The sequence below is a fragment of the Leiobunum rupestre genome, chromosome 6, assembly GCF_980474605.1.
Source record: "Leiobunum rupestre chromosome 6, qqLeiRupe1.1.hap1, whole genome shotgun sequence".
NCBI lineage: Eukaryota > Metazoa > Arthropoda > Arachnida > Opiliones > Sclerosomatidae > Leiobunum > Leiobunum rupestre.
In genome coordinates this window covers 56374853-56385433 of record NC_143389.1, presented here as the reverse complement: position 1 = coordinate 56385433, position 10581 = coordinate 56374853, and the positions used below count along the sequence as shown (strand labels likewise).

Here is a 10581-nt window from a genome sequence, read left to right as displayed (position 1 = left end):
TAATAAGGTACTTGGAAAAACATTTAATTGTTAATAACGGTATGAAATGGAACATTTTCATACGTGGACGTTATTCACGCGAACTGAACAATGGGGAAGAAGTGGAAGCGCTTCCATATTTCCGAAGCAAAAATCAATGCACTTTAGTGTCCGATGAAATCCCCCGTCAAATTGATACGTGTCTAGATCAGATATGCAAGGCAATGGAGGAATTTCAAGACATCGGTAGTGGATGGATAATTAATAGCATTATGTTTTTGCAAGTAGACATAATAAAGTACAGACCACTTGTAGGTGGTGCGCTTGTTGTTCTCCCCGCTAATCTTCGTAATTGCAAAGGAATAGTGAATATAAAATCAAGGGATAAGAAGTGTTTTTTGTGGTGTATTCTCGCAAAGCTCCACCCCGCCAAATACCACAGTGAAAGAGTCCATCTATATACTCCATTTGAGATGGAATTAGATTGCTCCGATATTACGTTCCCTTTTCATCTTAACACATTTATGCTTAAAAAATTCGAAAAAAAAAACCAATCTGTCAATTAATATCTTTAGTTGGGAAAAAAATGAGGTCTTTCCTCGTCACATTAGTGATAATAAAGTTTCCCAAGTTAGACAAATTGACCTTCTGTACATTGTTTCCGGAGAAAAACACAATTTTTGTCTGATACGTAATATGAGTAGATTGCTGTGCAACTCCACTAAACATAATGGTAAGATTTACGTATGTCGTTATTGTCTACATCGGTTTTCTGGAGAAAATTCTAAACAAAACCACCAAAATCATATGGAAAACTGTTATATTCATGGACCCCAACGTATAAAAATGCCTCTGAAAACTCCCATTTTGAAATTTGACAAATTTGGATGGATACAAAAGGTAACTCGATATTGTTTTTTTCTTGGAAAATATTAAATGTACTTTATTATTTCAGGTGCCGTACGTTATAATTGCCGACTTCGAGTCTCTAATTGTGAAAATTCAGACTTGTTTTCCGGATTCAATCTTATCATCTACTACCACACTGTCAGAACACGAAGCATGTGGATTTAGCTACGTTGTTGTAGGACCAGATGGTATCGTATAATTGTAATATTTTCCTGTTCTACACTTTAATTTTATTATAATTTAGGCACACCAAACGCACCTGTGACTTATAGAGGTACAGATGCTTTCGACGTGTTTCTGGAGAGCCTACTAGCGGAACAAAAAATCATCGTCGATTTATTAAAGAAAAACGTCCCGATGGACCTCACACCCTCAGAAATTGAAACGTGTTCGAAAGCCACTCATTGCTATGTTTGCTCCGAAATTCTAACTCTCACCGATCCACCGGTCAAAGATCATTGTCATTATTCAGGTAAACATATAAATATATATAGCTTGTGTATAGAATATAATTATTGAACACCTTCAGGGCGTTTCCGTGGAATTGCACACAACTCTTGTAATTTAAAGCTACGAGTGGGGAAGTTCATACCAGTTATTATGCACAATTTATCTCGGTACGTTTATAGAATATAATTTAATCAATTTTGCTTAAAGAGTGTGGATTACATATTAACAGGTATGATGCTCACCTTATCATGCAAAGAATAGGTTTAAAGAAGGAAGAAAAAATTACATGCATCCCTTCCACCGCAGAAACTTACATTAGTTTTACTTTTGGACGACTACGTTTTATCGATTCCGTTCGATTTATGCCAGCATCTCTGGAAACCCTTGTCTCTAATTTAGCAAAGGGTGGACCTGACAAATTCCCTATTCTTAACTCTGTCTATTCACCTAGTGAAGTTACTCATTTACTTAAAAAATTATCGTACCCTTATGACTACATGAGTGATATGGATAAATTTAATGAAACAAAATTACCACCGAAAGAAGATTTTTTTAACGCTCTAACCGACGAGGAATTATCTGATGAATGTTACGAAAATGTACGTCAGGTGTGGGAGACATTTCATATCCAAACGTTTGATTATTCTATCTTACAGGAGAGTTACACGACTTTTATGTGCGTTTGGACACACTACAATTAGCAGATGTTTACCAAAGCTTCCGTACTATGTGCATTGAATTTTATAAACTAGACTGTGCACACGCTTACACCGGACCCGGATTAGCTTTTGAAGCTGCTCTTTACATGACGAATGTCCGACTAGAGCTTATACAGGATATAGACATTCATTTATTTATTGAGCGTGGAATACGGGGAGGCGTTTCCATGATAAGTCATAGATTTGCCCAAGCGAATAATAAGTATATCCCAGAAACTTACAATTCCAAAAATCCGAGTAATTATATAATTTACTTGGACACGAATAACTTATACGGTTATTCTATGATAGATTATTTCCCAATGAGTAAGTTCGCTTGGGTACCTTTAAATGATTTATTGTCCTTCACTAATAAACATGTGTTAAATTTACCAAACGAGTCGCCTTACGGTTTCATATTGGAAGTTGATTTGGAATATCCCCAAGAACTTCATCAAGAACATAATTGCTATCCACTCGCTCCCGAATCGCGGATAGTAAATAAGGATATGTTTTCACCATATTATAAACTAATGTTACAAGAGCTAAAGCTCCCGCAAAAAAACACGCTTCCAAAATTGGTCCCCAGTTTGATGAACAAGGAAAAATATGTTGTACACTACAGAAATCTTAAATATTACGTCTCCAAGGGGTTGAAATTAATCCGAGTTCATAAGATTTTATCGTTCAATCAAGGACCGTGGCTACGACCATTCATTGAATTCAACACCGAGAAGAAAAAAATGGCCGAAAACGATTTTGAACGTGACCTCTTCAAGCTCCAAAACAATAGTGTCTTTGGTATGAAACAAACAAAGAGAAAAACAAACAAAAATTTACCCTTTGTTTAATTTTTTTATTTTTTATTTTTTTTATAACAGGTAAAACGATGGAGAATTTACGAAACAGAATAGATTTCCACTTAGTTCAAACACCTGAACGGGCAATTAAAAAAGCGTCTTCCCCCTGTTTCGAAAAATTCACAATATTCCATAATGAACTTGTGGGTATTCATATGAAAAAGAGAAGTTTAACGTTGAATAGACCAATATACACGGGGTTTACCATTTTGGAGTTGTCAAAACTCTGTATTTATGAATTCCATTACGATTATATAATGAAGAAATACAAGAGTAATGCGAAGCTTCTTTTCACGGACACCGATAGTCTCACCTACGATATAAGGACTGATGACGTCTACGCCGATTTTAAGAATGATTCCGAACTTTTTGACTTCTCAGGTTATCCTATCGACCATCCTTCTTACAGTGACGCAAATAAAAAAGTGATATAAAAAATGAAAGATGAAATGGATGGAACACCAATTCAAGAATTCTGTGGTTTGAGACCAAAAATGTATAGTTTAATTTCGAAGAGGGGGGAGAAAAAACTCTAAAGGGCATTTGCAAAAAAGTGGTAAAAAACAAAATTCGACATGTCCAATATCGCGAGTGTTTGTTTAAGAGAAAACTAACTATTAGCGAGATGAAGCGCATCGTCAGCTTGAAACATGACCTTTATACAATATCTCAAAATAAAATGGCTTTAAACCCTTGCGACAATAAAAAATATATTTTGGGGGATGGTATTAGAACTTTATCTTACGGCCATTATTGGATTGACCTTTTGAAAAAGCATACAAACAGAAACAAAAACGCGTGAATCCCAATCTCGTTCTGATCATATTTCAGAATAAATAAGAGTTTAAGAAATATTAAACTATCTTTGTTTTATTGTTCATAAGCAAGTTTCGTTAATATTCAGTTTATTGTTCTAATAATTGAATATTTTGAATACATAAATTCTTTGATCATTTTGTCATTGACAGTTTTATTTTTCGAAAATCTAGTCACAATATGAAACATTTTTACACCTCTAAATCGATTTATAGCGAAATACACGCAAAACCCTCCACACGTCATACTGCGATTTGCTTGTAGTTGTAACGAATTGAAAGTAATAGTTTTACTGTTTCTTTCGACGAAGTCATGAAAGCGGAACATATCCGGAGGATTATCGTAGGAGTCGAAAAATTCAGTATTTTTGTTTCTCGAGAAGTACAATATGACCCAATGTTCTCCCGAACTCGACGATGTAGCCGTGTTAACGATATATAGCGATGGGAATGTCGTCACGAATTTAGGTAATTTGTTCGCGGCAAATACTCCACGAAATAGGTCCTTCGCGAATTTATCTTTCTCCATAATTTCGGTCAATTGTAGCGTATCCACGTAATTTAGTCGAGAACAACGGTTCTATTTTTATCAATCTCAATCAAACTCTGAAATTCCGCGTACACAATTACTGCGATAATTTCTGGTAATGAAGAAGCGAATTTTATTTCCAGTCTTAAATTTCCGTTTTTAACCAAATGGAAATGTGACGCGTTGCTTATCAAATCAGCCGTCAAATCATAAGCGAAAAGACAATTTCCTCCCGCGTAGTCTTCTCGACTGATCTGATTTCCTTCGTCTATATTCCACTGTCCAGTTTGAAGAAATAAATTAGCGTACGCCTGTATATAACTATTCTTAGCGAAATTTGGGGTAAGTGCTTTATGCGGTACACTACTACCGTCTACGTACAACCCAATGTGATTCAAATTAAAATGTTGGAAATTATATGGTGACAATTTTATGTCACCTAGAAAAGAACCCTGGGAGACTAATCCTATAACGACTTTAGACAAATGGTCTTGCACGGCGCCCATATTTCCGCTAGGAATCGAAAAAGAAGTACATTCGGTGCGGGTAATGGGGTATTTAGCTCTTGCCATTTGTAAAACTTTGGCGTGCTATAACTAAATTTCCGGAATTAGATTTACTTTTCTGAGATAAAGGGATGCAGATTTGATCTCTAACTGACATTTTACATCACTTTGTAAACAGAATTCTTTGTTTGGTTTTCCGAAAACAAATTTCAAATCCACTAAGTTCAATAGATATCGAGGTTGTTGACATATATCTAAATGAACGACACCGATCATATCTATCGTCCCCTGTTGCGCAAAAGAGGCCCTCTTTAAGAAACCTTGGTTTTTTTTTAAATCGTCAAATTTAGCGGTCGTGTCGCGATAGAACAAAGAACTAGTTAGATGGCTCGTTTTTGCCGAATCACCAAAGGTTAGCATAGTTTGAATCATACTTTTATACGGATAATTATTAGCGTTGGACGTAACAGACTTTTCGTTTAAAAATAAATGAACTTCTGGAAAGAGGCTGTGCAAAAATAAATTGACGGGTGCAATATTATCGGCAGGTGTAGTAACTGTACCATCCGGCGCAATAACAGCGGCTTTAGGGTAAGATCCATCTTCTTTTTTGATATCCACCTGAACGTGTAGAAGTGTTTGTGATAAATCAACATACGCTTCGGAATTTCCACTTATGCAAAAGGTTAATGATGAGTTGTTAGTAATGCTCGAAATGGGATTGTATTCGACCCATTCACCGCTGACGATACCAGTTTGAGACAGAGGAACTTGAAAAAGGTCCAATTCAGAATTGACACACCCGCTCGAGTGGGGATGTAAAAGAGCCATAACACTTATGAAAATAAATCAGAGTGAGAAGGAAACGATGTTTTCTTCTTCTTAGATTTCTTTCGAGTGACTTTGCGAACCACACCACGTTTCCTTTTAAGTCCCAATCCAGTCATATCCTTCACTCGCTCCCTCGCTGATAACAGAGTTTCTTTGCCCGCGTTCATTGATCTGTTTCTCAGAGCTGTTGTGATTGGAATTCCACTAACCACATCTGAAACCACTTTCGCTCCAGTGTCAAGGGCTTTTTTACCCAGAAACACTGCTCCACTCTTAATGAGAGGGATAGCACTCCTAAATAAGGATGCTAGTATGTTACCCAATCCATAACCTTTCTGAACACCTACACCAGTATACACGGGAATGGCTCCATAGCCGGCCTGATTCAAATAATATTTATCGTAATCATTAACGGCGGGGTTGTACGGTTGTCGCCGCATGATGTTGGTCTCGCGTTGAGCTATACTAAAATGATGTGTTAAACACGTCTACAGCGGATGTTATAGGGAACTCCGATCTCTTCGCGGTCTGAAATGTAAGGTAACGTGTACCTTACCACGCTCGAATTGGACTGGGTTCCCTAAGTCATCCATTATATTAATTTCGATAATTTGGATGTTTGGGCTGGCGACGGGTAAATAGTGTGGTTTAGTGAATATCGAGTCTAGTTTCACCATCTTTCCCTTTAACACTAATAATTCTTAAAAGAGGTACGTTCCTGTCCCCCACGATCGTACTTCCAACGATATCGGAATACACAAACAAAGAATGTAATCCCACGTCCATATCTACGGTATGTGGGGCTAGCGTAGATTTCCTAATTTTCAATTCGCCTTCTTGCTTAAGAGAAAACCCCAATATCATCGCTATATTAGGAGGTATTTTACAGTAAAACCCCTTAGTTATATGAACCTCAACTCGTTTCAGATGTTTATGGTATTTGAACTCGACCCTTTCATTCTCAAATTTAAACATTTCAAGTAAATCTTCGATAGAAGAGAAATTTGCTTTAGGTATATACCTAAAATCTTCCAACATGATATCATCCGTACCAACTCGTACTACCTGTTCTTCCTTGATATTGTTCCAAGTTCTAGGATAACTTATTTCCGCTAAACCTACTTCGTAAGACCCATTCAGCTGAACATTCTCCGGAAGGTAAGCTCTGAATTTGCTCAAAGTATTATCGGGAAAATAATTCAGCGAAGAATCGGATGGTAGAGTGATGTAAAAACTCATTCTAAGTCTACTTCTTGAACCCAACTGTCAAATTGCGGTCCGTACCCCTTCCAGCGTACGAGTAACTCGACTGAATTATCAGATTTGCGTCGCCTCCTGAGCACTTTTTCAATTTGGAAAGCGCACGTCTCGAGATCTTTACCCACTTTTTGTACTTCTTCCTTGTAAAATACTCCCAAAATGGGTTCTGAATCTAAAGCCTCGAGTTTATATACCGGAGGTTGTCTCGGTATCCTCTTAATCACTCGAAACAGTTCTTCCGAAAAATTGGCAAGGTAGCCTTTTTCAAATAATCCTTTCTTTTTGCTAATTCTTACAATGTCACCAATTTCGAAATCATACATCGCTGGTGGACTAAAGTCAACATCTCCGTACAGGTTGTTCCAAATCATTTTAGAGTTTTTAGAGGTCACTTCGATTGGTTTACATTTAATTGACCGATGGTAACTGTTATTATACGCTGCAACTAAATCTTGAAGCACGTCAATGTATATCATTGTATTTTTCCCGATGAAATATCGATACATTCTTGATTTAAACGATCGAATAAACCGCTCGACGACGCTCGCTTTAACTTCCGAGTTCGTCGCGAAGAAATCTACTTCTCGTGATTTTAACACAGATTGAACGTTTTGACAGACAAACTCATTACCGTGATCACTCTGCATCCGTTTCGGTTTTCTTCCTTGAGCTAAAATCTTTTCCAACGCGCTCACTATGGTATTCCCCTTTTTATCTTTCACTGGCTCAACAAAGGCAAATTTACTAAAAATGTCAATACAAGCCAATATATAACGATTTCCCTTATTTTGTTTCGAAAGTTTTTTTTAATCAATTAAATCAGCTTGCCACTGTTCATCAATACCGTACACTATGGTCTTGTTTCTTTTATAGCGCCACTTGGCTTTTTTGTGTAAAGTATACGTGTCTTGATCTTGTAAAAACTTCCTCACGGTTTTCAGAGTAACTTTTATATCCTTTTCTCTAGCGGAAAGATGCAACCCTCGAACACCTACGTACCCACCTGAGTCCGCTACGTTGTAATAAACATTCTTTAATTCATCCATAATAGGTACTATTTACGAAATTGAGTAACGTATAGCCCCATAAAATGAAATCAAACAGCTCAATTAGGGAAAATATTAATACTATTAAGAAAGCGGTTAAGAGTTTTGGATTTTTCGAAAAAGAAAAGGTTAATCTTGAGACGACATCAACAGCTACGGTTTCTGCACAACCATCCATCTTGGAATAATGATGTTAAATAAATACTCTCAACACACGCTTCACATTTTATTAATAAATCACAATTACACCGTTGCCCACTGTGATGGGTTAAGTGGTGGTGAACGGTACGATAGCGAATTTAGAATCCTTAATCTAGTGGGATTTTTGATATATTTTTTGGAACATTGTTGTTTTGTAAGGTTTCATAAAAGTTATTAGTGCCTATAGGATCGGTAACAGCTTTTGTTTTTCTGACAGCATCATGAATTAAATCAATAACGTTAGTTCCTAGAACGACTCGCCCTCCAATTTCCAATTCGCCGAGCTCAGACCATGATATATTTTTATTTTGCTGAGCCCAAGTGTACAACGAAAATGCATCATTGATAAGGCTAGGTGGAATTCCAGAAGCTATTTCTTCATACCACGTCTTTTTTACGTTTGTTTTTTCTATTGGTTGACGATTCCTAATTAAATATCGTTGTAGCGTTTGATTATATAAATTGAGTTTTTCAGATTGGTTCATATGGTCGTTATTGAGAATGGAATCTATTTCTTTATCCAAAGTGGGAACTTGTTTTTCTTCGGTAATTCCGTTTTTCAGTCTTCGAAGGACGTCTTCGGATACTAATATCATTTTGCGGGCCATTTATTTGTTGACGGCACGACTTATCACCGCTCCGGCTACTGAAGTAACGATCGAAAGTAGCGGTGCTAATAAAAAGGGAAGGAAACCTCCTTTTTGAACTAATATATCTCTTCTTTTTGAAAAAGGAATTTTTCCACAAATATGACGTAAAACGAAGCGATGTTTCTTTAACCGTCTCTTTTGAGCATCTGTTAATTTTACATTCCCACAGAGGACATTTATACAACATTCCACCAGCGCCAAGATAGCGTCACGACCCGCTAGCACTATTGCCGCTTTTCGTTGTTTGGTATTACAAGTACATAAGTATTTCAAAAAATGAACATTCTTTGAAACTCTGTTCGATGTCGTTCTGTTCATTTTCCTTTGGGGACAAAAACGACAGCTTCTTCTCCTGGTATTACTCCGGTTCGTAGTCGAAATTCATCTGGCGTATTTGGTTTTAAGTCAATAAATAAATAGCCATAAGGCTTCTGTACAGCTTGACGAAAAGCATCAATGACGAATTTCGTATTGGACGGGGATATTTGTTTAGCTATATTTAGTACACTGGAGACGTTTCTAGCGGAACGAAATATTATGAGGTATTGAGAATTCAGGTTGAGGGTTCTCACCTCTTTCCCATGATAAAACAAATTTTGCATTAAAATCAGAACCGATGTGTTCCGATGATGTGATCCTCGTACAAATAAGTTTGTCACTTCTTTATTGTTTGCTATTTCACATAATAAATCGTCCAGAATGATAAAATTTCTAATTTCAGGATTCAAACTACCAGGGTCTAACAATCCTTCGTGAAATTCCAATGATGGATTACTTTCTAATACTGAATTAAATAAAAGTGGTTGCTATTCAGTATAGCACCATATTACTCGCTCTGGTGGGGGATAAATGCAATATTTATTATGCTTAATTAAATTAGCGATAAAATGTGATTTTCCACACTGTGTTGGTCCCGCTACGAGTCCCGTGAAAGGGTGTTTCATGGTAGGATCCATTACTAAAAATGACGTACGAAATAAAAGACTTAGCAGTTTTAACAAAATATTTCTATTATAGTTTTAATTTATTCATCGTCACTCTTATACAATATTTTTTTAGAGTTGCATACAATATGAGCCATAATATTATCAAGTAAATCTTCTTTTAAAAAAGTATCAATTTTTGACGTAATTTTGGAATAACATAATTGGTTCATAGCGTGAAACAAGTGCATTTCTACTCTTGAGTTCCAATCCACCATTAAACACTCGTGCTGCGTTTGCGAAGGGTGCTCAACATCGCAACCATAACAATTCTTTTTTATTAAAATAGTAAGTTCTTCGATTACAAATTTTTCAATTTCGCTATAAACTCGTTTCACTTCATTGTGGTAGGCCATCACTTCATCATATTTATCTAACAAAGCTTTCCAATGACGATTGGTAATGGTAAATCCTTTTTTCGTCAAGTAACGCTTCGCGTAGTTAGCTCCAGAACCTTGCACAATTTCTCTAACGTCAACTACCCTTCTGTTTTTAAAAATACTTAGTTCGACTCGTTTCGTATCCGACCCGTCAAAAGACCAAACGGCGGTTGGAGTCAAATCGTTGTCCATGAACGTTGATATTTGATGACTTTCCCTCCGCAGTTGTTTGAATTCGTCTTCCGTAAGTGTCATGTCCGAACTTCCGTCTAATCTACCAACCTGGATAAGACACTCCGGAGTGACCGCAATTCCCTTGGTACAAGAAATGGGGAAAACTTTGCCGGTGTTCCTATAAAATTAGTTTTTAGAATAAATTTCAAATGTTTTATGAGCGGAAAATTCTATTTACATTTCTCAAAAATTCTGGCTTCTTCTTAGACTTGAGGAGGATCCAAATGAACTGATGGTTTACTTGTGAGGA

The 10581-nt window shown here is 36.6% G+C and overlaps 3 protein-coding genes across 5 annotated transcripts; 1 reads left to right on the top strand and 2 right to left on the bottom strand.

Annotated features, from left to right (window-relative positions):
• Positions 1-752: 752 nt before the first annotated feature.
• LOC149942692 (uncharacterized) lies at positions 753-3699 on the top strand. Of its 3 annotated transcripts, XM_090178395.1 has the most exons (8): positions 753-879; positions 935-1076; positions 1133-1360; positions 1418-1505; positions 1568-1937; positions 1995-2533; positions 2733-2837; positions 2918-3699. In XM_090178395.1, the coding sequence occupies exons 1-6, from the start codon at positions 787-789 to the stop codon at positions 2037-2039; spliced, it is 966 nt and encodes a 321-aa protein (XP_090034521.1). In that variant the 5' UTR covers positions 753-786; the 3' UTR covers positions 2040-2533; positions 2733-2837; positions 2918-3699. The 3 variants fall into 3 exon arrangements, with proteins under 3 accessions (XP_090034521.1, XP_090034520.1, XP_090034519.1); XM_090178394.1 differs by having other exon boundaries at positions 1995-2837; XM_090178393.1 differs by lacking the exons at positions 753-879; positions 935-1076; positions 1133-1360; positions 1418-1505; positions 1568-1937 and having other exon boundaries at positions 2067-2837.
• Positions 3700-4836: 1137 nt separating this feature from the next.
• Positions 4837-5577, bottom strand: LOC149942691 (uncharacterized protein F54H12.2-like). Its single transcript, XM_090179508.1, has one exon. It carries the CDS (start codon positions 5575-5577, stop codon positions 4837-4839), a length of 741 nt encoding a protein of 246 aa, XP_090035634.1.
• A 1235-nt stretch (positions 5578-6812) lies between these two features.
• Positions 6813-7343, bottom strand: LOC149942690 (uncharacterized). Its single transcript, XM_090179507.1, has one exon. It carries the CDS (start codon positions 7341-7343, stop codon positions 6813-6815), a length of 531 nt encoding a protein of 176 aa, XP_090035633.1.
• Positions 7344-10581: the final 3238 nt, after the last annotated feature.

Coding starts and splice junctions, on each gene's coding strand:
- LOC149942692 (XM_090178393.1), top strand. CDS start 2,144: ATGACGAATGTCCGACTAGAGCTTATACAGGATATAGACATTCATTTA. Junction 2,838..2,917: donor CCAAAACAATAGTGTCTTTG/GTATGAAACAAA, acceptor TTTTTATAACAG/GTAAAACGATGGAGAATTTA.
- LOC149942690 (XM_090179507.1), bottom strand. CDS start 7,343: ATGTATCGATATTTCATCGGGAAAAATACAATGATATACATTGACGTG.
- LOC149942691 (XM_090179508.1), bottom strand. CDS start 5,577: ATGGCTCTTTTACATCCCCACTCGAGCGGGTGTGTCAATTCTGAATTG.